This window comes from Chaetodon auriga, chromosome 4 (assembly GCF_051107435.1).
Source record: "Chaetodon auriga isolate fChaAug3 chromosome 4, fChaAug3.hap1, whole genome shotgun sequence".
Classification (NCBI taxonomy): domain Eukaryota; kingdom Metazoa; phylum Chordata; class Actinopteri; order Chaetodontiformes; family Chaetodontidae; genus Chaetodon; species Chaetodon auriga.
In genome coordinates this window covers 13,139,425-13,165,787 of record NC_135077.1, presented here as the reverse complement: position 1 = coordinate 13,165,787, position 26,363 = coordinate 13,139,425, and the positions used below count along the sequence as shown (strand labels likewise).

The window sequence follows — 26,363 nt, the reverse complement described above, 5'->3', positions numbered from 1 at the left end:
GTCAACGTAACTCCACAGTTGAGGCCAGTACTCAAAATACTCCGAAAAACATAATAGATGGACAAAAGAGAGACAGCTTTGCAAGTCCTACATCTCATCATTAGTGGACCAAAATGTAGAGATTGACCCAAGGGCGACGCCGAAGCCTAAACCAAGCTTTAGTCAAAAGCGGCAGTGGAGGAAGTAAAGTTCATCAAAGTAAAAGCGTTTAACGGGTGTTTGTAGAAGATACAAGTAAAAGTCATGCATTCAGATTTTTATTTTGTAAAATTCCAAAAGTGTTAATATCAAAATATGCTTAAAGTACCAAAAGTACTGATTAAGCAGAATGCCCATGTTCAAAATTATGTATATTAAATTATTGTATTAGATTTATTGATGCATTAATGTGTTCATCACTTTACTGCAGCTGGTAAATGTGAAATTCATTTTAAGAATCCTCCCCCATCTTATATTATCTTAACTGTAATAATACATACTTAATTTAACAGGGCTTCAATTGACACACATCTTAATACAGTGCTGACACTTAAACTGACACTACCAATTCTACCACTTCAGCTTCTTTCAGTATTTCTCCTGTTTCTGGAGTTTAAGGTTCAGATGTTACGTTGCACTAAGACATTATAGTATTTTTTAGTTAATACTTTGTTATAATAGGAAATTAAAATCGTTTTAGGGCAGAGCCATGTACATACACGTTTGGCACGTACGCTTAAACGTGATGACGTGGAGCGTCTGTAGGTCGACGCTGCTTAACTTTAGTTGTTTGGGCTGGCTACGAGGTGAGAACTGTAGCTGACAGTGCTGAGAGGGTTTCAGTTGATGTTGCTGCTCCTGGGCCGCAGGGTGCCGTTGTCATTCGTACACAGACTCACTACCTGCTGTCCATCCTCACTGTCGAGGCCCGTTTTGGTCAGCTCTGTTCTAATAAAACTCAGAGCGATAACTAGAATTACACACAGCACCGTCTTCGTTAGCGCAGCCGGCCAAAATACAGGAACCATGCCCGAAAGGAGGCCCTTCGTACGGTTACCAACTGACGTTTACCCCGTCAACTATGGCTTATGTCTGAAGCCCGACCTGATCGACTTCACTTTCGAAGGCAAGCTGGAGGCGCTGGTGGAGGTATGTGTACCAGAGCGTCTGGCTATATACATGGATGGATTTGTCTATGCATGGCGGGGATCTTGTTATGTAATCTGACCAGCTAACGTTACCAGTAGCTAGCTAATTTGCTGTGTTCGACTGGTAACCGTAAATTGTTAGCTACTAGCCCAGCAGTCGTAACCTAGCTGACGGGACGGTACTGGCAGGTGTTAGCTAATGTTAACGTTAGCCGCCAGTTGCTAGCTAGCTAACCGTTTCTGACTGACTCACACTGGCCGAAGACACATGAATGGAAAGAGGGCTGGATGTTTCTGTGACTAGCTGCAAGCTAATTGAAGCTAGCTAGTTCAACTGTCCAGTTCACCAGCAGGAGTCTTGCACTCTCATGTTAGCTTAGCCAACCGTCTCATACCGTGGACATTAGCCCGCTAACAGCGCTCAGCAATGCGCTTAATGTGTTTCGGGAGCAGATTGTTGTTATGCCAGCAACGTTACCATCGTTTAACAGCAATGCATTACAATAAGTCACTATCAGTTAATCAGTTAACGTTACTGATTACGGAAGTTGTTAACTAGCCAAGTAGCGCCAAGCTAACGTTCACTAGTGTTTGCTAAATCATGGCAACATCATGTCGCCCCCTCCCACCCTCTGCCTCACTCACTCATTGAGTTCAACTAAGTTACACGTTATGTATAAACAATTTGAAACTGCCCTGACCGTAAAACAACATGTGTTGAGAGAATTTGCATGGGAGCGTGTTTTCCGAGCAGCTCTAGTTAAGGTTAAACTGTTATTTGAACAGGCTTTTGGGTAAATTTGAGCAATGGAAACTGACTTTCAACGTTAGTAAGCTTTTAAGTTGTGAATCAGTCGGGTTCCCTTTTGCTTGTTGTGAAGCGGGTATAGATAGTATCTACTGTAACTAACACATACACAAACATGTCAGCTCGCTTCGCATTCATTTCACCAGATAGCATTTGTGTTTGCAGTGTGTAAATTGCTCTATTGTGCGGCCACAGACACCTGTTGGTTGAGCGCCTCAACACCTGTGCCTGGTTGTAAACACTCCCTCATCACACTTTATCAGGGTAGTCAAGACCGACAGCGTCATTATATATTAATGTGCAAGTATGAGTTTTTCTATGTTTATATAACACTTATATTTATTTCCATTTATTGACTTTATTAAAAGTAATACATTCTGAATAACAAATTAACACAAACTGCAAGAACATGAGTAAAATGATAGAAATACAAAGCAGATAGCAGTAAAACGAAGGTAATGCAGATTGCAAATTATAGAAAACAAGGACAAGCAGTAAATCCTCGCCTTGGAGAAGCAGATATTTTTTCTGAAAGATTTACTTGATGCAAGTCCTTATCAAAAATGTTGATTATTTTTCTGTCGATTATTTGTTTCAACACTAAACCATTGATGGCGCTGGACACTTTTTTAGAAGTTTGTTTTATCTTTTAAAGTGTCACAGCAAACACAGGCATTGAGAGGGTATTGTTTTTCTGTATCGCTACCAAAACTGGCACCAGTACTGCGGTGACACCTAACACAAGGAATGTATATGGGACATCACAAGTTATTATGCTGAAAGGAACTTTTAAAGCAACACATATTGAATAACATTTAGACTAACTGTATTTCTAAAACATTCAAACCAGTTTTGAATATATTCAAAAGTGCTATGTGTTAATCATTTAAATGTTGGCTGGCAATAAATGAAAATTCCCATTTCAACTAGTATTTAAGGCCTCCTGAAAGTTCTTTTAATGCTGTGACAATTCTCTATAGCTGTTTGGTTAGTAATACCCTGTTTACCTGCGGTCTGTACAAAGCCTGGGTAAAATACAATGGACCGGAAGAAACTCAAGCAACGTGGCACTTTGCCATTTCCCTGGCATGCTTCATAATTGCTGCCTTTCTGCCGCTGTGTCAGCCTCCAAGTGTCTCAAACAACAGCAGTGTCTAAGCAGCAGTGCCACAAACCGTGAATGTCACTATTACTGCCCTCTTTGAAAACTGCATGGCATCCAAGTGCGCCACTGTGTTTCGCCCTCAGTAAGTTAGGCAGTCACATCCCTAGTCAGACGCCCCATAGTCTGTCTTCCCTTTGAATCACTTTCTGTCTTTTTTTCAAAATTTATCTGTGACCACTTTTGCCTCTGTAGGTTTAGCACACAGTGAGTAGATTCATTCCTGTCTCAGCTATCTGACTGTGGTTTGAATTTACCATCAAACTTGCATTTGCTCTAGTTTACATACTCATTATCAAGTCCAGGTAATGCTTTCATTGGAGAGTTAGACTTTATTTTAACCTCATCTTTCCCAAACAGATTGGTGTTTGAAAGTATGGCACAGTAGAGATTATAAGAATAAGTTATGCTGTTTTATGTCAATATTTACAGGTTACACAAGCCACAAATCAGATTGTGATGAACTGTGCTGACATCGACATCATCACAGCGTCCTTTGCGCCACAGGGAGGAGAAGGTGAGGGTCAGACTTTGTCAGCTTTTTTCGCCCCAACTTTTTTCTTTATGAATGACATTGTCGTACAGGCAAATGCAGTTTGTGGTTATGGTATTTGATCTCTCCTCATCATGATTTTTGGATTACACCTGTTTTTTAATAATTCATAATACAGGAAAAGGAAATATTTCATACTCTAGTAAGCCTCTCTTTTTTCTTTTTAGAAATTAATGCTACAGGATTTAACTATCAAAATGAGGATGAGAAAGTCACCCTGTCATTTCCTAGCGCTCTACAGAAAGGTAAGTAGGGATTCACTTGGCCCAGCTGTTTGTTGTCTCTGTTTTTCAAATATTTTTCCATCATCATTGCAGTTGAAGAATAACAGATTTCCCTCTTTGGCCGTGGCTAAATGAACAGTGCAACTCTCTCTGTGCACACCTCCCCAGGCTCCGGCACATTGAAGATAGACTTTGTTGGGGAGTTGAACGACAAAATGAAAGGATTCTATAGAAGTAAATATACAGCCTCTGCTGGAGAGATCCGCTACGCTGCTGTCACACAGTTTGAGGTAAGTTAATGGCCTCAGGGGAATGGGATGTTTTCTTTCGGAAAGTTTGTATTGCTTAACCCACTACTTGCCTGTGTTGCGACATAGGAGGGTGTGATGATCATGTGACTCTTGTTGGTATCTAGAATGGTCCTAAAGATGAGGCAATATCATTCGATTTCTCTGCATGTTTTGAAAATGCAACTGTGTGTTGACTTGTGTTTCTGGAAAGTCAAGCCAAAATCAGGTCAGTCTGGTGTTGCTGGCTGGTTTTTACCAGAGGTTCAACCTCTGTCACCTGCAAAGCACACACCTGACCTGAGTGCATGAGAGAGTGCATGGGCACAAATGTGAAACATTGACTCTATTTGGACTGACTTTTCATGTAGTTCCTTACTAACTTTAAAAAGTATAGATTGACTTCTCAGGTAGTGGCCTGACTCAGATTTCATGCATTGCTGAATATTAAAATGGGGTGATTACTGAGTGGTTACCTCACATACTTAAAAGTCAGGATATTGTTGGAGTGTTACATTTCAAGTTGAAGTTAATAACTTCAAAAATAACCTTTAATGTTACATGACTTCTGAACTTTTTGGTCGGTATCATTTCCTTGCCACGTGGTTCAAATGTTTCATGTCCTGGTTCTAGTCTGCATCCGTTTCCAACCACTGAAACACTTTTCTGGTAAAGAGTCGCCAGCTGACGACTTCTCCTCAAAATACTTTGACTGCGAAGTGCCGTTTATCATTTTCATTCCTTTGAGAAAGTGTTTATAGATAAAACAAGGCATCCAAATGTCTGTTTTTATGCAGACTTAAATACCTGTCAAATAAAGCCATGGGATCTCACTGATGCAAAAATTCTGAAATCCAGTGTTACCGTTAAGTAGTCCAGGTCAGTTCAGTGCAGTAAGGCTGACAAAGGCCTGTAGACAGAGGTATGCTTGAAATAAAATAGTTAGTCGGAAGTGTCACGTCTTGCCAAAAATGTCTGTAGTTGTTTCAAATGACCTGACTCGAAGGCAGAGTGAAAAGTGTGCTCTCATAGCGACACAGCTGTTGTTCAAATGTGGATGAAGTGACAGAGGTAGTTGTGTGAAGAATGAAAAACGCAGCTTGAGAGAGAAGATCAAACCCAGCCTAATTTGACTCATTCATAATTACTCACCCGTCAATCGCTCTATGAAGTTTGTTTTGCTGAAGTTACGAGAGTTGTCTGAGATAACTCTGCCCCTGAATTCTAACGTTGGAAAGGTGTGGGGGTCGGGCCTTTCAGACAATTCAACGGCGAAAAGCACAGAAAAATCACTGATAATCAGTACATTTCTATCACGACATGCGAGCCCTGACCAACGTAAAGGTGACAGGTGTGCTGTTTTGTTTTTTGAAAGACACAAGTAACAAGGAAGTAAACAAGATAGAAACAAATAACTTGCAGTAAAATAATGTATAATTGGCTTGATTTTGCCTCGAGTAACAAGTAATCTTATTCAGGTTAACTTCCTCACCACAAATTCTGATTACTTGTCAGCTCGCATGTTTCGGTGCACGCTTGGTTTTGAAAAAACAGTTCCAGGCACAGGTGCAGACTGTGGTGGCTTGGACAAAGTGAAATCAACACGGGTAGAAGCTGTAATGACTTCCAGTGACCGGTCACCAGCAACAACAGTCTGTGGACACCTGTGGGGACAGAGCTTTTAATGTTTGCTGTTTCAGATGTCCAACTGAGAAAAGGTATTACTGCCTATGTTCCAAGGTTAGTAGACAAAATCAGCGGCTCCAGACAGTCAATTTAACAGAAAAACTACAAATGTAATGCCTTCAGTGTACTGGCTTTAAAAACAGCTTACCTGGCACAGATAAGAGTACTTGACTATGGTGCTGCCTGCTTCTACAACAAAGGGAAGGACTCGGGGGCTGCTCACACAGCAAACTGACAGTCTGTGTCACTTTGACTTCTGAAAGGGAAAATAAAGCGAGAAACATTCCCAACTTCATGTTTCCGTAAATCTCTTTGTGTTGCCACTTGCCACTCAAATCATTTCTCCCTGAAAGTCTAGATATGAGGCTGTTACTTCCCTCTGTACATTATTCTCTCATAAGATTGTCATGTCATTTTTGTCCACATTTGTTTTCTTTGTAGTTAAAGTCCGTATGCAAACAGCCTCCTCCTGCAGTCTTCTCTATCTGTATATCTGCGTGCCAATGTGCATCTCACAGAAAAAAAAACCAAATGTGATCGGACAAGTGAAGTGTGATTACAGCAGGTGGAGAATCGTTTAAGACACATCTCAAGATGCAGTCCAGCTCTGCCTGAATCCAATCACAGTCTGGAATCATCTGGATCGAACACACGGGGTCTCAGTTTGTGTCCTCTGTCTCTCTCTGTCCCACCTCCAGGCAACGGACGCTCGCAGAGCTTTCCCCTGTTGGGATGAGCCAGCTATCAAAGCCACCTTTGACATCGCTCTGATAGTTCCCAAGGACCGAGTAGCCTTGTCAAATATGGTACGTGTCATACATTCACTCCCCCCTCTGAGAACCTCAAGACCCCCAGACTGCCTTAGTCACTTTCAGCTGCCAAGGTTCTTGTCTGTGTCTGTGTCTGTGTCTGTGTCTGTGTGTGTGTGTGTGTGTGTGTGTGTGTGTGTGTGGGTGGGTGTGGGTGTGTGTGTGTGTGTGTGTGTGTGTGTGTGTGTGTGTGTGTGTGTGTGTGTGTCTCTCTCTCTCTCTCTCTCTCTGTGTCTCTGTCAGCTTGTGTGTGTGTGTGTGTGTGTGTGTGTGTCTGCATGTGTGCGCACGTGTGTCTGTGTGTCTCTCTCTCTGTGTGTGTGTGTGTGTGTGTGTGTGTGTGTGTGTGTGTGTGTGTTTCCCCTCCTTTCTCTATTCCCTCTCTTTTCATAGCTTACATAATAGAGGGCAGACAGTCACTACATATTCTACCTCTGGCTAATGTTATGTTTAACTACATGTGAAGTGTAACTACTGTACGCTTAAATGAGGTTCGTCATTGTAAGAACAATTCTCCTAAAAGCATGTTTTATGTTTATTACACACTCCGTGTCTTCAGTCATTTTGGATGAAGGCGTTTGCAGCTAAATTGCATCAGAAAACATCATCTGGTTTAGATTATTCCTAACAACACCCCTCCAGGCTAACACAGTTCATCTGGATGGTGATGATAAAGCTAAATTTGGGTCTTTCTGCTGACTGAGTAAATATGAATGACATGAATGCAGTCTGTCAGTCTTTAATAATGTGTGTTTTTATGTCCAGTGGTGTCAGATGTTGCATCCTAATAGAAACTTTTCCAGAAGACGGGACAAATGAACTTTGATCATGGAAGACAAATTGCCAAACAATGTTACAGACAAATAATCCTAGATAATAATGTGAAATAAAATTAATTATTGTTGACAAATGATGATTATTACAGACAGTCATGCTCAGGGTTGAAGTGAACAGACTGATTAGTTTGGCCAGCAGGACTAAGGTTTCCACAGACTGATGCTTGTGCAGTTTCTGACCTTTGGTGTCTACATACCTGCTGAAATTTATTTTCTCAGCAAGTCTACTGTGACCTTTAAAGTCCAGTGCAACACAATACTGCATTGAGCTTGGCTGTGCAGGCGTGCAGATGCTACTCAGTGGATACTTTGTGTTAACATGAGGGTTTACACACTGGTGCAGGTGGTGAAAGATAATCTACTGCTACTTCAAGATAACCATGAGCCAGACCGTCATAAGTGTTGATACATCAGTGCTAAAGGATGAGTCTGGAGATATTATCTGGATTTTTCTTTTCGTCACCATGCCCTGTGAAATAACTGAACCAACAGTGAACATATCTACTAACACGAATTGTTTGTGTATCAAAGCCTGATACATCTTCTTCCTTTGTGCCATAGAGCTCCGTTGTTGTCCAGACACTTTTGAAAACACATCGAGCCACACTGTTGCTCTACATGTTCCTTCATTACCATGAACACACACACTGCAGTTTATTTTAACTCAATCCCACACACACCATCCTGCTGCCGCGAGCACTCACTACAGCACCGAATGTGCATGAATCCACCGCTGAAAATAGTCCTCAAGAAGTTTCCTCCTTTTTGAGTAAGATCTGCTGAAATCTACAAAAAGAAAGCTAAAATATGTAGTTTCAGGAGGAACTAATGGACTTAGAGCTGAGAGCCACAGACATGGTCTAGCAGTCAGACAGTTTTGAGAGACAGAAACACATTTTTGGTTTTGGTCTTTTTTGTGAGATTTGCTGACAGTAAGAATAATGTCCTTTCAATTAATGATTTCAGATTCTTAATTCCTGATTATTGTAACTTACTGATTTTTGTTTTAGTGCCACCATTCGGCCAAAGTTTCCATTGGGACTGTTTGGACTTTTGTGTAGGAGCAGTGATCTGCTACAGAAAGTCATGTTTTTGCAAAATGTCTCCGCACTGTTGAATGCTCACTTGTTGTCAGTAATCTGCGAGCCATTTAACCGTATCCCTCCCTTTTCCAGAATGTCATTGATCGAAAGCCATATCCAGATGATGAAAACCTTGTGGAGGTGAAGTTTGCCACCACACCCATCATGTCCACGTACCTTGTAGCTTTTGTCATTGGTGAATATGACTATGTGGAGAGCCAATCATCAGACGGTGTAACGGTACGCGTCTATACACCTGTCGGAAAGGCAGAACAAGGGAAATTTGCACTGGAGGTAAGTATGCTGTTCAAGTGCTTTTACAGTTCAAGACACAGTTTGTCCCATTGTTCACAGCAGTGGACTCACTCCAGGCTCTCTCAAGAATTTTACAAACTGCACACAGAGGAAGACAAATGAGCAGACAGCAGCCGTGTTGACCAGTGTTTGTATGATAGCTGGTTCCATCCTGAATACTTGTGACTCTCTGATCCTTTGTGTCTTATTTATTGGTCACTTTGTCCTGACGTGTTGACATAAGATGGGACACAAAAGAGCATGTTTTTTCTAACATTTTTTTCTCTCTTGCAGGTTGCGACCAAGACCTTACCTTTCTACAAAGACTACTTCAATGTTCCTTATCCTTTGCCTAAAATTGATCTCATAGCGATCGCTGATTTTGCTGCTGGTGAGTAACTTGTTAGTTTTTACGTTCAGTGATTTCAGACATTTCCACTGAAAATGTTACAGTGACGACACGTACTGCTTCCTCCCATTCAGGTGCCATGGAAAACTGGGGCCTTGTTACCTACAGGTAAGCTTTGGTTGCTCTCCATCACAACAACACCAGCATCATGATATTTTTAAACAAACACAAGTGGAAAAAAAATAATGCTACTTATTTCATTCATCAACCTTGTCACTGCCATTTAGGCAAACCTTCTGAGGCTCAAATGAGATTTTACTGCTTTTTATATTTTTCATATCATCATAAATGTAATTCCTTTTAATTTTGGGGCTGTGGATTTGACGAAACAATGAATTTGAACATGTTTCTTTGGGCTCTGGGAAATTTGGATTAGCATTTTCACTCTCTGAGATTTTGTAGGCTAAGATGATTAATCATCAAATAATTAATGGATGAGGGAAATCATTTTTAGTTGCAGCCCTTAAGTTTCCCCTTTCTTTCTGAAAAGGTCTTGTTGCAGTTTTGGTCGACAGCCCTGATGGCTTTTTAATTGCTTTGTGGTTAGCTGGATGTGCCGCCACCTGTTAGCTGTTCAGATGGCATGTGATTAGCATACGGCAGCAGGCTCCATTCATCTACCATCTATAGCCACCTGCAAGCAGGTTGTCTTAATAAACAGCCCAGCAGCTGTTGTGACCTCTGGCCGGTTGATGGAGGAAAAACCTGCTGGTGTTGAGAGGAAGTGTCGACCTTCATCTGTCTTTGTGTTAACTTCCAGTTTCTGTTGTTTTCCAGGGAGACAGCACTGCTAATCGACCCGAAGAACTCCTGTTCGTCCTCCAGGCAGTGGGTGGCGCTGGTGGTTGGACATGAACTTGCCCACCAGTGGTTCGGGAACTTGGTCACTATGGTAACCAGCCCTAACCTCCATCAGCTATTTGTAACTGATGTAATAATAACAAAAGTTATGACAGCAATGATACAAAAAGTAGATATAGTAATAACTGAAAGACTGCTTCTAAAGTGTGCTTAAGAGAGGCATGAAATAAGGAAGAGAAAAACTGATAAACCAGTGAATGGAGGAACCAGTCAGTCTGCAACTCTGGGTGTAGGACAGTAAGAACCTACTACTAACCAAAAAAGAGACAATGCCGCCAACAAATGGCAACAAAAACAGTGGAGTGTCTGCTTACCTTTGCATCAGGAACACCTGTTTGGTGTCACATCGTCAATCCGAAAGGCGTTTCCTTTATCAGTTGTAGAACGGAAATGTTTTTTAACCTTGTTAACAATTTAAGTGACCTGTTATCCCTCAGAAAGCTCTGCAATTTGGTAAATTGTGTTCTCACAATCACTCAGTCAGTGTCAGTATCGTCTTGAGGGAGATCATATTTTGGAAGGGAATAATGTTGAAGGACTTGGAGGGCACAGTGTCAGCTTTGTGTGTGTATATATGTGTCTTTTTTTACAGGAATGGTGGACCCATCTGTGGCTTAATGAAGGATTTGCATCCTGGATTGAGTATCTGTGTGTGGACCACTGTTTCCCAGAGTACGACATTTGGACCCAGTTTGTCTCAGCAGACTACACCCGTGCTCTGGACCTGGACGCGCTGGACAGCAGCCACCCCATAGAGGTGAGCTCTGGACGGATCCACCTTATGAACCTGAAAGCTGTCGGCTCATGTGGTCTGTTAAGAAGAATCTTTTTATTGTAGCAGCTAGTGACTACGATCATGATGATTTTAGCGGGATGCATCGTCTCATCTTTATAGCTGTTGTTCACAAAGCAGGGAGTTTATAATCTAATGATGTCTGCAAAATGGACACCGCACTCATTGTGCAATGCTTTGGAAGTAATCTCTTTATTCTTTATTCTGTGCTCCAGGTGAATGTGGGCCATCCATCAGAGGTAGATGAAATCTTTGACGCCATCTCCTACAGCAAAGGAGCATCTGTGATCCGCATGTTGCACAACTACATAGGAGACGAGGTGAGTTGTCAAACACTTAGTTGCCTGCATAGTAGTATTGTTTCCTTTTTTCTATTTTGTACTATATTTTACCTCTTTCTCTGTCTTTGTAGGACTTTAGGAAAGGAATGAACGCCTACCTCTTGAAGTTCCAACATAAAAATGCTTCGACAGGTAAAGACATATAAAGACATAGAAAATTTTCCTTGAGATGAAACAGCTGTGTTAATCGATTTCATGGATTCCTAATCGTCTGTCGCCCGGCTGTCTTCCACAGAGGATCTATGGGACTGTCTGGAACAGGCCAGTGGAAAACCCATCGCTGCAGTGATGGGCTCGTGGACCAAGCAGATGGGCTTTCCCATAATAGTGGTGGACCAGGAACAGGTGAGCTTTACCAGAGATTAATCAGCCACAAGACTGAGTGCTTTCAATCAATGTTTGACATTTAGTTTGCAGACTGTGTTACTTGTGGTCGGGGAGTTTAACAGACTACTACACAGTCTGTTCAGAGGTTGATCTCAGAAATCATCAGACAAAATATATTACACATCAACTTTTATTGTCTGAAGAGACTAAACGGTGAACTACTCTGAAATACTGAAATACTCCAGCAGTGGAAAAAGTATTTGTGTCGTGGCTTCTCCTAATGTTGTACCTTGTTCTGTTGATTCTCATACACACACTGACCATGATGTCATTTATAGCAAGGTGATGACCGCATCCTCAAGATATCTCAGAAGAAGTTCTGTGCCAGTGGACCACACAATGGTGAGTGTTCATGTACATGTAGTGTTTTCAAATGTTTTGTGCGACTCAGATCATTTGTACCAGACACAGGGTTAATGCTCTGGTAGCTTTTCATTGGCTCCTTGACTTGTCTGTTTGACAGGTGAAGACTGTCCCAGCTGGATGGTCCCCATAAGTATTTGTACCAGCGAGGACCCCAAATGCACCAAGCTCAAGGTTCTGCTGGACAGACCGGAGACGACCATCACTCTGAGTGGCGTTAACCCTGACCAGTGGGTCAAGGTGAGGTCGGGGTTTCTGTTGACCTGTACATTATCCGGGGGATGATCGGTTGTGGTTTTTCGGTCCAGTAGTCACCAACAGGATTTTTGTGTCACTAAAAAGTGAAGTAAACAGTGAGTTCCTGCCCTGCTGGGATGGAATGAATGTGCCAGATAGCGGGAATACCGAGTGATGTTTTTGAAGAAAGTGTTTAATATGGATTAGTCGCTTCTGCTACTCCCATTCTGCTTAATAAGGTCTGGTGGTTCAGATTGGTGTATCTCTAACTGTAGATGATACAAGTGAGCTTCAATCCTTCACTGGTTTATTGAAAATGAAGGTTAGATACGGGTGAATAGTTTCCACAGAGGGTGTGTTTCTACAGCGTTCAGTCGCCTTTCAGTGTGTTTCTACGTGGAAAATTCATGTGATCGGCTCTATGTGGCTGTATGGCTTTATAAGTCTGTTACATGTGGCCGTATTTGTGAAAATGCTACAGATGTTCACCTACTTGGCTAACAGAGGGGCACTTCAGTCAGTTAGGTAATTATTTCTATTGTTCTGCTGATTTGAGAGTGTAAATTTGTTCTCTGTCTAAATGTGACAAGAATGTGAATGGACTTGTTGGATCTCTCTTGGGTGTCTCTTGCAAATTAGTGCAGCTGTTGATGATGTTGCTGTCTGAGTGAAGATGGAAATAAACGGTGTAAACAAAGGACTGGAAATGGGTTGGGTTCATAAAACTGATGCTCATCTATAAATAATGCCTTGAATCCCCACGTCTCCACTCCTGTTGATCGACTTGTTTGACGTTTCTGTCAGCAACTAAATTATGAGCCAGACTTACGAGGCTCCCATCCACAGTTTAGAGCTACAGATCTGCAAAGAAAATAAAAGAAACTTAAAAGACTCAATTTCTCTCTCTATTAATGTTTGTTCAGTTTAAAATCAGACTTACCAGTGTCTGGGGAAATTTTGCCACTACAACAAGCGCATTGTTGACTAAACCCTCAAGCATTAGCATTAGGATGATGCTGTTTCACTCACTCTAAGCCATGCTGGATAAAAGCACTCAGTCTGAGAGGTAAAAATGGTAAAACTACATTTTCCCTGCAGTCTGACCCAGTTGTGTCCCTGCTGTTTACAGATCAACCCCGGCACTGTGGGCTTCTATCGCATCCAGTACAGCTCGTCCATGCTGGAGAGTCTGCTGCCGGGCGTCCGAGACCTCAGCCTGCAGCCTGTGGACCGACTCGGCCTGCAGAACGACCTCTTTTCCCTGGTGAAACTCCAACACACACGCACACACGCACACACACACACACACACAGCCCTACTGCTGGGTAATAAAACAATAATAAACCTTTCCTCTCTTTTTTTTCTTTGTTGTTAAATGTAATCACCTACAAGCATTCGGACACCTCAAAAGGCTTATTGCTTGTGAGGATTAAATCAAATCCACTCCCGTAAAGTCCAAACAAATGTAGGGTGGTGCAGAGCAGGAAGAGGAAAAAGGAAAGAAAGTCAAACAAGTGAAAATTCAACTTAAGTTGCTGATGCTGTTGATAGACAGTGGTCCTAATATTAATGGTTTTACCTTTTACCAGACTTCTCAGACTCTTGGAAATGTTTTGGGGGCAAGTCTACCATTGTAATAAAAGCAGGAAAGAACCCAGATATTTGTTTGATATACATGCGTTGTGTATGTACACTCTGGGAGAAACTGTTGGAAACTCTGGAAACTTTGTCAAGTCAGAAAGTTAAATGATAGCAAATTGCTTTACAACACTAAGAATCGCTTGTTATTTCTTTCTTGCTCTCTTTAGCTGCTGTCTTTTTAAATACTCCGACTGTAAGTTTTTACGATGTAGCATATGACTGGTCTTTCAGAAGAATGAGCTTTCAACAGAAATGACCTGTCATGTTCCATACTGGTGTTTCATGCTGTGAACGTTTTTCTCATAATACCGTTTTCAGTCGGGTCACACAGCATGACACAGCGCACAGTGGCCTTCATGTCTTTCTATGGAAATCTCTTGGAAAGTAATGTCATACAACAGACCTGAAAGTAGGTCATTTTTCCTTCTGGTTCGTTTTTGGCAACTAAAGGCTGATGATGAATGTGAGACTGTAACAGATGAAATAGTGAATGACTCTTCAGTCATCCTCTGGGTTCCTCCTCCTTTAGTCACTGCAGTGAGTCAGTTCGGTGAAGAAGTTTTAGGATTTCATGTAACACCTTCCTGCTCTGCTGTTTCTTCTTATGCAAACTCTGTTTAAGATGAAATGGGAATTCTCTACAAAGACAGTTTAATCAGATGTTGATCTGGAAACAGCAGCACTGTTCAGGCCAGATAACATCTTCATCATAAATCTTTCTTTATTGAATTTCAGATGTTCTGATATTTTTAAACAGAACAGCAGGACTGATTGGTTGTCGCTACATTAAACTGAAAATAGTTCCTCTTATCTTCCGTCCACAAATGGATGTTTACTGGTGCATGAAGAGAAGCAGTCAGTATTAAAGTGAAAATGGGTTTTTGTGAATGTGTTAATACTCGGCTGTCAGTTGGCAAAAACGTTTTGTTCAGTCTCACGTTGCGTCAGTTTTAGCCTCATCGTCACAGAAAACATCCTGTAGCTCTGACCACGAGACTAGGACCAACACAGTCAGGACATGACTTCAGTGTGAGACATTTCAGTGACACACAGTCAGGTCACAGGAAGGTTACTGCCATATTAAAATCCAAAACAAGAAGTCACAAAATCTAACTGCTGATTCATATGATAAGTAGACCTTTTTTGTATTTTTGAGCAAATCATGTTATTCCCATCAGGACAATGCATATTTTGTCTATGACTGAATTGCTAACAGCAGGTTTCGGCCAATACCTGAGTTTGTTGAGTAGCTTTTCCTCGGCCTTTTGAGACTTCAAATGTGACATGAGAGCCAACTCGGTACAGTTCACCCTAAAAACTGCTCTTCAGTTCAGTTTGCAGAATCAGAATCAGGGAAATGCATTTCTGAACTTTGTTTTTTGGCTTCAGTCTCGTGCAGGGATGATCAGCACAGTGGAGGTGCTGAAGCTGATGGAGGCGTTCGTCAACGAGCCCAACTACACAGTGTGGAGCGACCTCAGCTGCAACCTGGGAGTGTTGTCCTCGCTGCTGTCCCACACTGACTTCCACGAGGAGATCCAGGAGTTCATCCGGGACCTCTTCACCCCCATCGGCCTGGAGCTCGGTTGGGACAGCAAACCAGGGGAAGGTGAGGAGGAGCTGCACAGGAACGAACTGCGCTCCACCAGTGACTGTCCTTATAGAACCTCTCACATGTGGCACGTGTGTAAATTTCACCAGCACAGAATTGGATATCTGACACTGATCAGCTGGTCAGACTCCAAACAGACCTGAATGTCCTCTTGAAGATCACGGTGCTTTGTTGAGAGAAAGACGATAACTTGAGCGTGATGCTGTTGTCCTGCAGGTCACCTGGACGCTCTGTTGAGAGGTCTGGTTCTGGGGAAACTGGGGAAGGCGGGACACAAACCCACACTGGAGGAGGCCCGACGGAGATTCAGGGACCACGTGGATGGCAAGCAGGTCCTGCCTGCAGACCTCAGGAGCCCGGTAAGCATGATCACAAGTGTTTTGTACAGCCGTTTTTCTGAGGCACGTTCTCAAACAGCCTTCATACTCACGTTTTGTTTTCTGGTTTGTCATAAAAACAAGATGATTGTATTCTCTTCAACATCAGATTTGTAAACTGAAACTGTCTCGTTTTTTTCTGATTGTGAATTTGCTGTTCGGTCCTGAACAGCATGCCAAACCGACAGGCAACGAATGAATCATAAAGTCATATTGGCCAATCAGAAGCCAGCAAAAAGCTTTTACTGGGAGGCTACCTGCCTGATCAGGTCTTGTTTAAAACCAGGTGCCAGTGTTTATGTCGCCACAGTGTTGGATTACACAGCAGTGACCTCTGGAGCGCATTTTGACACCTTTGTTCCTCAATACAAGTGAAAGAGTAACTGAACATTTATGAGTAAACACATAAAAAGTACTTGTAGCACTGCCACTGTTTTATCTACGGCGGCCACTGCACAACATCTCTTGATGTAAACAAAGGAGAGATCAGTGCTCTGTTCTCTCTGTCTGCTTTGCAAACGAGTTTCTGAAGATCTTCACACTGAGAGCTTTTCAAAAATCACCTAAAAATGCCTAGAGAAATATACGTCTTTAAAAACCCACATGTGCGTGTGGAGTAGGCTGATATGCGACATGATCCAAGTTATCAGCTGTAGTGGTGAACATGTAGTGAGCTGGCTGATAGTTTCAGCCCACCTGTGACAATGTGACCGTTAAAAAAGATTATTCTATACCAGGACAACAGCAGTGTACCATGACGCACGTCACATGCAGCTGTGCTGTTTTTTACTGGTTATGTCCAAATTTCTCCGCCAGCAGCATCTCATTTCTACTTCTTGTATTTGAATTATTACATTTCCTTTGAGAAGGAGCCACATCATTGGGTGATATTGATCAGAAAATACAGGGATGGCCCAAAAACCATGACATCTTACAGTACAAAGAAGATGAAGGATCATGCTGGAGGATCATTTTCTCTGTGTTTGTGTTATTTTCAGGTGTATTTAACAGTGCTGAAGCATGGAGACAGTGCCACATTGGACACGATGCTGAAGGTAAGACTGCAGCTAGCACTGTCAGGGACAGTTCCACTAACAGATTACATTAATCTGAGTGAATAACCTTTACCATCATCATCCTAAAAGAAGTGATCATTTTCACGGTGTATTATTCATTCTTTCCCATTATTCTGCTCTTCTTTCACTCATTCTCCCTGTGATTCTCAACTTCGTCCTCTCTCCTCTTTTTTCTTTCTCTTATGTCTCTTGGCCCTTTAGCTCCACAAACAAGCAGACATGCAGGAGGAGAAGAACCGTATTGAGCGAGTGCTGGGCGCCATCTCTGCCCCCGACCTCATCCAGAAAGTCCTTAACTTCGCCCTCTCGGTACACATGACCACATTTACTGCATGTTGCCAAATGTTGGTTTTGATCCAGGTGACAGGAAATGAAGAAGTTGTCATTCGCTGTACAGTTCGATATTGCATGTCTTGGAGGACAGTCAGACCCTGTTTCTGCTGCTAGTTTATTTATTTGGACCCAGCTTCAGTTTATTTTCCCTGCTTTTGTGCTGAATGATTGTAGTAGATGTGTGTTGTATAATTCACTGGAAGAAACAAGTGAGGCACTTCAAGTAGGAAAAGTACAGTGAGTGAAATGTCTCTGACTCATTCAGCAGTAGATAAGCAGAGTTTCAAGCCTTTTGCTCTTTGGTTCAGTGCCCACGTTGGTTGACAGGAGGCATTTCCCAGCAGCCCGGGAGATGCTGATCTGCACCTGCTGGATCTGAACAAACCTCACCACAGCTAACCTCCCTCTGGGTCTTCTCCCTGACAGGAAGAGGTTCGTCCCCAGGACACGGTGTCAGTAATCGGCGGCGTGGCAGGAAGCAGTAAACAAGGCCGGAAAGCTGCCTGGAAGTTTGTCAAGGACAACTGGGAGGAGCTTTACAACCGTTACCAGGGCGGCTTCCTCATATCACGGCTTATCAAGGTAAAAAACACTCCTGCTGCTTCTGCCTCACACAGAAGGTCATTATGCCATGTGGTGACGTCAGTTTATTTTCCACTGCTGCCTCCAACACATTTATTCTGCGCGGTGAATAATCATCTTTTAAGTTGTGATGTGTTCATTTTCATGAGGCAGTCGGACTTGAACATAAACTTCAGTGTGTTGTGTTTGCTTTTGTTCACGTGTTCTTTCTTATTCATGTCTTTGCAGCTCACAGTTGATGGATTTGCTATTGACAAAATGGCTGCTGAAGTGAAGGTGAGAGCTTTATAGAACTCTTCTCTTATTCTGCACTTTCTTGTTTTTAAAGGAAATTGTTTTGTTTTAGCGAAAAAGAAAAGTTAATTGAATACTTTGCCAATTGACAAATGTAAATCATTCGGCCTTATTTTCTTTGAAACAGATTTCAATGGAAACTGTTCAAAGTTTAATCAGATTAATTATGTTGGAAATCATGAGTACATTTTAGCAAAACTCTTTCCAACTACTTTCACCACTAGGGGGCAGAATGGCCTCACAATGAACTGTCATTTAAACCAAATACCAGATAGATTTTAACCAGATACAAGTTTAACATTATTATTGTTATTATTATTATTATTTGGTTGCTTGCCTTTTCATTTGTTTGTTGACAGTCGAGAGAAGTTACCATTCTAAGAGTTAAATGTTGCTTCATGATTACTTTGTCCACCACTGCTTAAAGTCGCTGTTATGACACTCAGTGAAGCGCTTCGGGTGGAATCCAACCATGGATGTGGAGGGTTTGTCTGATATAATGTCTCAATCATCATCACTCAAAGCATCAGTCATACTCCGATCATCTATTTGTCTGAAATCTGGTATTTGTCCTCTGAGTATGATTTAATATTACCAACAGCAACACATACGAATATCACTTCTCTGTCTTTCCTAACCTTATTCTGTTGCTTTTCAGATTGCTGTACAAATATTTAAGGGATGTTATAGGACTTTTAATGAACACCTGAGAGAGAGATCGACACCCTCTCTTAAACTGGTCTGTCTGGGTGTTTCTGTCCCCGCAGAGTTTCTTTGAGAGTCACCCGGCGCCGGCGGCTGAGCGTACGGTGCAGCAGTGCTGTGAGAACATCCTCCTCAACGCCGCCTGGCTGAAGCGTGACGCAGACGACATCCACCAGTATTTACTGCAGCGCAAAGCACCCCCCGTCTGAGCCTCCGCCCACTCCGCCTCCTCCAGCCCCCTCCCCCTCCCTCCAGCGCGGACCTCCCAGCATCATAGCTGCCTCGGCCCCCCCTCAATACAGACCAGAGCGGGAGACCAGAGCGTACTTACAGCAGGCTTCATTTCTCTAAAGAAACTGTATGAAACAAGAAGGCAACGCCAAGAATTTAACAAAGTGTTGGAAACACAGACTCTTTCTACGTTAACAAAGCAAATCCATTTTAGTCAGACCAGGAATGTAGTTTTACCCCCATTCTGCCCACGAGCAGACGACACATCCGCCAGCCAACAACCAATGTTCTAAAGTCGGTGCTCAGCGAAGTCGCACGAACATCGTGTCCCTCCAAATGATCGCTAACCCTGCTGACACACTCTGCACCTGCCCTGTATGCACACCCTCATCCATCTCTGCATCGTCGCTGAGAAAACTGTGAATCCCCCCCTTCCCCCCTCCTCCCCCGTTTTTTTCCCGCTGCCACTCATTTTGAATGCATGAAGTGTGATTTTTCTGCATTTGCTGCTTTGTTTACTTCTGTTTGTTTTCTGTACAAACAAATTATTTGCTGTTTTGATTAATTTTTTCCACTCTCAGTTAGTGTTCACACCTTCTCCCTCATCCCCCTCTTTCGGGCGTTGTGATTGGGTGAAAGCAGAAGGCACCTGGGCAGAATGGGGATAAAACAGTAGTGTGTGTTGTAGTTTCCAACAGCACTGATTCTCCATTGCTAATAAACGGTTAGGACGAGGCAAGCAGCGCTAGCATGGTACTACATTGTAAACTGTATAATGCAAGCATTTTTTGCGGACGATGTTCCTTTTAAAAGAATTAAATGGAAAAGTTCATGGTTACCTGTTTCCATCCCACCTCCCACAAATCCCCTCGAGCTCTGTCAGGTCAGAGTTTGTATAGTTTGAATCAACAAGCATATTTAAACTCCCCTGTTTCTTTATCTGCCCCCCCTCAAAGAAATGAAGATATTGGCGTGTTTTATAAGACACCAGATGCAGTGATTTATTTAAATGTTGAGATAATCTTATATTCTGAGGAGATTTGGAGAAAAAAAAGATCACAACACTACTTTTCGGGGCCTTTTCATTCTGAAGTAACATCAGGAAACGCCTCTTGATAGGGTTGAGAGTCTGGCGAGACCTGGTCTGGACTTTGTGGACGTGACAGATCGACTTGACTCCGCTGTCAAACTTGGAAGCCTTAAATTGGTCGACTGGTTTGCAGTAAATATTTAACACTGAAGTGGTGATAATAGGTGACTTCCACATAACGTCAAATGTATCTAATGTGACAGATTATGCAGACTTGTTGAACGAGTATATCTATATAGAATTTACAATTTGATGTGGTTTTTGAAAACATACCGATCAAGTCATCCGACCTGTTGTCAAGACTCTACCCCCCTCCTGGAACATTTGTTGTTGTTTTTTTTCCAGTTTGTTTTTGTTTGTTTTTTTGTTTAAAAACTACAGTTGGTGTTCATTAAAGTGAAAAAGGATTATAAAAACAAATGATGTGAAATTAGTACAAGTTGATTTTACTGAGTGAGGTGTGAGTGTGCATGAAACAGGTTTGTAATTTATTTTGTATGATCTCACACGTGAACAGGAGAGGAGATGATCATATTGGATTACAAATGGTTAAAGCAGCACTGAAACTGATGAATAATGTGTGTATATAACAGCTGAATCGCACCTAAAGAGAATAAAATTGGTTACAGATCGACGTAGATGATCGCAGAGAGAAAATTCAAATGTCTTCACGTTTTGGTTTCATAGTGTCTGTAGAAAACTTCCGGGCAGCATTTGGCTTTGACTTTGTGTTGTGCAGAGACATTCAATGTTTTCTTGTCTTTTTCTAATGAATCTGAATTTAGTTCAACGTGTGGGATGTCTTTGTGGTTCTGTCAGGAAGGATAGCTTTGACTTCAGCGATGCCAAGGCAAACGTACATATGCAGTCTAATAAAGTAACACTTGATGATACAGTATCTGTCACGATAAGACATTTCTCAGGTCTGTCAATACTCTTGTCTAAAACTAGTGTTTCCAAATCTTTCTGCTCATCTGGTTTCTCTCTGCTCGACTGCAGTGAAGAGCACAAATGGGAGTTGTTTGGTGTTCTGGGTCCTCAGAATGAAATTCAGTTACCAAAGAGGGTCTCAAGCATCCCAAAGGCTTCAGGTCGTCTGTATAGGAGTTAATGTGGTAATCAAATAAATTGCAAATGTTTTAGATAATATGCACCATTAAAGTGCAATTAAAAACCAAAATGGCAATGGCCCTGTAGTTGCAGCTATTCTTTTAAAACGAATTTTGGGGGTTGTTAGTACAGAAATAAGGAGTAACATTGCTCTGCAGCTACTACATTTTTTACTTAATCTTCAGGACTGAGGAACAATCTATTTGTTATATATTTTGGCCAGTTTTGCCTTTGCCTGTCATAAGAGGCAGTAGACAGTTGTCAGTAAATTGACAAAAATCAGGTTGACCAGATAAACAGATGTTCTTGTCCAAACCTGAAGCAGGGAAGTTGCAATGACATGGTCTGTGATTGCCAAAAAGTGTACTTAAGCTACCTTTTAATACTGTTTTCAGTTGATGTTCTACTTACATGGTGCATATTCTTCAACAAATGTGTCTTTAATCAAATTAAATTACTCAAAGTAAACCTGCAGCAGGGTTGTATTCCAGTGTGGGGACCCTGGTTAGTTTCTGGAACTGTGGAGTGACTCTAGAGTTGCTAGTTCTATTTCCCATTAGATTACATATAGCTATATCCTCCAGATATACCCAGTACTGTGCAATTTTAAGACTTCAATGTTTGCATAATATTTGCTTATCCTGTCTTTACTATTTCTGTTGGCTATTAAGTCTGTTTGTAGATTGTCATAAATGTCAAAAGCATGAGGTGTAATTGGATCTGGAAGAGGGTAGTTAGCATGCATCGGCAGTAGGTGGCGTCAGTGAGCGGTTCGTAGTTGGTGAGTCAATAGAAAAGGAAGTGAAGAAGTGAACTTTGTGTCCAGCAGGTTGCTGTGCTCAGGCGAAAATGCTGGTTAGGAAATGACAGCTGTGTAAGTAAAAACGGAGTCGGGTGTTAAACGTTTTTTTTAATAGATTATAATTAAGTAATGAATTGACTATTAAACAAGTTTCAGATTATTTCGCCGCCTCTCTTTTTTGAAACTTGATCAAATTTAGGGCAGACTGAACAAGCTAGCAGCAACGTTAGCTGCCTATTACCTAACTCAACTGTGTGTTAGGAAGCTAACCCAAGTTAGTTAAATAAGTAGGTCGCGTGCAGTCAGCCTAGGCTAACGACGGTCTAATTTCCTCCAAGCAGAGCGTGACCCAACGTCAACTGAACTGTATGTGCTGAGAAGCTAACCTTGTTAGCAGTTAAGTAAGTAGCGTTAGCTTCTTGTCAGCTCATGCTAACCCTAGTCTTATTTCCACTAGTGTGACCGAACAGGTTGCCAAATATGTATTTATAGGAGCACATAGCTATCGTCTGCCTTTTATTTTGACCGTTGGGTTGTAACGTTACACGTTGGAAGTGCTGGTAGGTGGTGCGTTAGCGTCAAACTCAAATGCAGCGTGAAGTTATCGAGATTTGTAGGTTTAGACATTGCTAATACGAGCCAGGACTGTTTTAATAGTCCGTTTCTCACTCGTATCTGGTTTGAAAGCCACGAAGCTGAACATTTAAGCAAATATCAGGCGCTCCGTTAATGAAAAACGTTAACAGCCGTTATAACATGTTTTCCGTCATATCAAAGGTCAGACTCACCAGTTGAGATGAGACCGATTTATTTTTAGCTCAAAAGGGTTTTTTCCACTCAGTTCGCTCAGCTTTCAGTGGACTGAGGAGGTGCAGACTAGCAGCGCAGGTTTGTGCAGGGTAGTGTGTTTTACGCAGCAGGAAACCTAAAGGTGCTCTTTCTATTCCGTAAACCTGGTTGTCTTGTAAAATACTGCTGATGGGTTGATGAGGATGTTTGGTTACTTTGTTTTGTAATTTGCGTCTATTTCTTTTAAATATGTCATTTACTTTCACAAGTAAGGCTGCTAATAATTGGTTTCATTATTATTATTAAAGCATTTAGTCTGACTGTACACTGTATACCATGAACTTGTAACTCTGTAGTTTGTCCGCATGCAAATGCTGTGTTGAGTTTGTACGTTTGTATACTAGTTTTCAACCTGTTTGGTGGCTGTGAAAACCCACCAAACAAGATCCCAGGAATGGACCCCAGGAGGAGAAATGTTGTCCAGGACCCAAATAATCATAAACAACGAACAGGATCAAACCCCAAAAATGTTTCGACCCAGTGTTGATTGCAATTCTGACAATTAACTGAACAGTCTACGAAGAGAATATTGACTAAGGTTTTTTACTTTTCTGTTTTATATGCTTGGAAACTGAATGTCTTTGGGTTTTAGCCCATTGGTTTGACAAAATAAGCAATTTAGAGACACTGTTTTGGCCTCGAGGAGATTGGGAATGCCATTTACTGTGCTTTCTATTTAATGAATCAAAAAAGGTATCAACATTTCATTAATTATAAAAATAACCATTAGTTAATGTTAGTAGCACTAGATTAATGTTCTCATACTGAATATACTGCAGCGTTATTTTCTTTGTTTGGGTGCTTTATAATGTTTCTCGTCCTCTTGTCAGGCTGTCTGGTGTCATCCAGGCGGGGACTAACTGACAGATGCCTTCATCATGATGCTGAGCTGCAGCGCTCTGGTCGTCACCCTCTTGTTGTCCCAGGTCAGGGGCTTCCTGAACCTCTCAGAGGACGACAACGTCCCCGAAGAGTGGGTGCTGCTTCATGTGGTTCAGGGCCACATCGGGGCCGGAAACTACAGCTACCTGCGCCTCAACCACGATGGAAGAATTATCCTGCACATGCAAAGCCTCAAGGGAGACGCAGACCTCTATGTGTCTGATAAAACCCTGCGGCCGAGCTTTGACACCTACAAGCTGCAGTCGGCCACCTGTGGCCAGGATGTGGTGGTGGTGCCAGGGGACTTTGCAAGGCCCGTGGGCATTGGCATTTATGGCCATCCATCTCACAAGGAGAGCGAGTTTGAAATGCGGGTGTTTTATGATCAGACGGTTCCCCAGGACCCGTTTGAGAAGGGCTCATACACTTCAGAAGGCGGACAAAAGCAAAAGAAATCCCCTCAGGCAACTGAGGAGGAGGACTTTCAGGAAGAGGAGTCGATCTTTTGGACAATTCTAATCGGACTTTTGAAGATTGTACTTGAGATTTTGTTTTGAAAATGGTTTCCTGCCTTGCTGCTGTGACAGAAGGAAGAAATTTGGCTTTTTTGGCTCAGGCAGCCTTGATACAATAAAGAAGATTATTTTCTTTCATTCTGTAAGGATGAAAAAATGTCACACTAAATTCCAGTGAGAATTCTGGATTTTAACAGTTTCTTTCCTTGTGATCAAACATACATACTTGAGTAAAAAAAAAAAACAGTCCAAACCAAATCAGTTTTAAATAGTTTTAGTTGCAAGTTAAAATTTGCTCATGGATCACTGTGCTGAATTCACTGCTGAAGCAAGAAAATGTTGGACAAAGTCTGTATGTTTGGTGATAAGCAAAGGAACAGTAGCCTGTCTGATTTAGCAGGTTTTGCTTTGGTGTCCTCTCACAGAAAGAGAACAAAGCATATTAAGTGAAGTACAGGCACATGCTCAGTCATGGCCAAACACTGAGCCTTTCTGATATTCTATACTGATCTGCAGTTCAGCCAAAGGGGCAAGAGGGTAATATGTCTGGAGTCTTAAAGGATCGGTTTGGTAATTATCAGCTTTATCTTAATGCAACACTCATGGCTGAGATGCACCCTGTGAGTCACATGTAGGTTCGTTCCGAGAACACCTCTCCAGGTGGAAACCTAGCAGGGCTTGATTTGTCGAAGTGAGACTGCTGAAGCCTCACATATGAACCATAAAACATTTTGACTGACAGGAGGAACTATTACTACAACCAGGTAACTCTTCCAGTGTACATGACGCATGTGAGTAGTTATTAAGATGGACTTAAACCTATCCTTTAACTTGATCATGGATCTTCAAATCAAAGGAAGCATCAAACAGAGACTGTTGTGGCTGACTCTCATCTCGGCCCGTGAATGAATGAAACTGCTTGTCTTAACTCTGCATATCAACGCCACACAGGACGTGTGGGGTTTAAAAATCATAAAAACTTAGCAATAGTCATTAACCATATTCACATGGGACTAGTATTACCAGGGGACCTCATTGATTGATGCCAAGGCTCTGTGTAACTCTGTTCTCCAGCAGTGGCATTAATCATATAATTTAGAGTTGTTTTGCCTACTTTCTGCATGTGTTATGAGCATAAATACACAGCTGTTTGTTGCTCTGAACCTTCTGTCAATGCTCATTGGAAAAATCAGTCTAGCTGATCTCACAGCACAGCTTTTGACTGCTTTTCAACACGTTATGAGCTGCCATCAAATGTCACAGGACTAATATTATCACATGACCTCTCTGTTTGGCCAAATATGGTAAGTACTTTGTGGTGGAATTTTGTCACGGGATTAAGATCATAGACAACCTCCACAGTTATTACAGATTACCAGAGGTCCCCAGGTGATACGAGTCCCTTGCAAACAGCAGTAATGTAAGCCATTTTGAGATGTACACGAGGTTCCTTCAGGACAGGTTTATTGCTGGAAAGGAAGGCCTGAAACAGCTGTAACAACAAAAGGCTGATGGTGATGTGTGATGCTACATGAGCCCTTGATTTTCACCAAAGTAGATCATTTAGCTCAGTAAGAGGTCAGTGAAGATGCTGCTGAATGTGCCATCATGAGCCTGTTTCCATTCTGAAGTTATTTCCTTGATTTAGACTCCACATGAGAACAACTGGTTTATGAAGATATTGCTGCCGTACCTGTCAACATTAGTAGCAACATTTCACTTGGTTTGATCACTCACTTTGTTTTTGCCTGTTGGACAAGCTCCTGATTTACACATCACCTCCTGCGTTGGGAGTTCAGTTATGAGTAAAGTTGCAGCCACTGAGCAGAAATGTTCAACAGTGCCTTCAGATCAGTCTTCTGCAGGGTGAACAGCTGAGCAGTTTTCCTGTTTCCAGAGACGATTCAATCAGGTTTCTAAATAAAGCAGCTGTTTTGCAGATTGTTGAAGGCTTTTGTCATGATCTTTTCAGATTTGATTACAATTACACTTTGATAAAGTGGAA

The 26,363-nt window shown here is 41.9% G+C and overlaps 2 protein-coding genes across 4 annotated transcripts; both read left to right on the top strand.

Moving 5' to 3' along the window:
- The first annotated feature begins 763 nt into the window (after positions 1 to 763).
- Positions 764 to 21,093, top strand: npepps (aminopeptidase puromycin sensitive). Of its 2 annotated transcripts, none has more exons than XM_076727786.1 (23): positions 764 to 1,128; positions 3,530 to 3,614; positions 3,818 to 3,895; positions 4,043 to 4,164; positions 6,546 to 6,653; positions 8,668 to 8,868; positions 9,163 to 9,259; positions 9,352 to 9,385; positions 10,055 to 10,169; positions 10,731 to 10,895; positions 11,147 to 11,251; positions 11,344 to 11,404; positions 11,508 to 11,617; positions 11,938 to 12,001; positions 12,123 to 12,262; positions 13,389 to 13,523; positions 15,290 to 15,509; positions 15,729 to 15,871; positions 16,888 to 16,944; positions 17,167 to 17,274; positions 17,725 to 17,880; positions 18,109 to 18,156; positions 18,942 to 21,093. In XM_076727786.1, exons 1-23 carry the CDS (start codon positions 826 to 828, stop codon positions 19,086 to 19,088), a joined length of 2,802 nt encoding a protein of 933 aa, XP_076583901.1. In that variant the 5' UTR covers positions 764 to 825; the 3' UTR covers positions 19,089 to 21,093. The 2 variants fall into 2 exon arrangements, with proteins under 2 accessions (XP_076583901.1, XP_076583900.1); XM_076727785.1 differs by having other exon boundaries at positions 781 to 1,128; positions 11,938 to 12,007; positions 12,129 to 12,262.
- Positions 21,094 to 22,102: 1,009 nt separating this feature from the next.
- On the top strand, positions 22,103 to 26,299 carry c4h6orf120 (chromosome 4 C6orf120 homolog). Of its 2 annotated transcripts, none has more exons than XM_076727788.1 (2): positions 22,103 to 22,184; positions 23,792 to 26,299. In XM_076727788.1, exon 2 carries the CDS (start codon positions 23,840 to 23,842, stop codon positions 24,398 to 24,400), a length of 561 nt encoding a protein of 186 aa, XP_076583903.1. In that variant the 5' UTR covers positions 22,103 to 22,184; positions 23,792 to 23,839; the 3' UTR covers positions 24,401 to 26,299. The 2 variants fall into 2 exon arrangements, with proteins under 2 accessions (XP_076583903.1, XP_076583904.1); XM_076727789.1 differs by lacking the exon at positions 22,103 to 22,184 and adding an exon at positions 22,395 to 22,513.
- Positions 26,300 to 26,363: the final 64 nt, after the last annotated feature.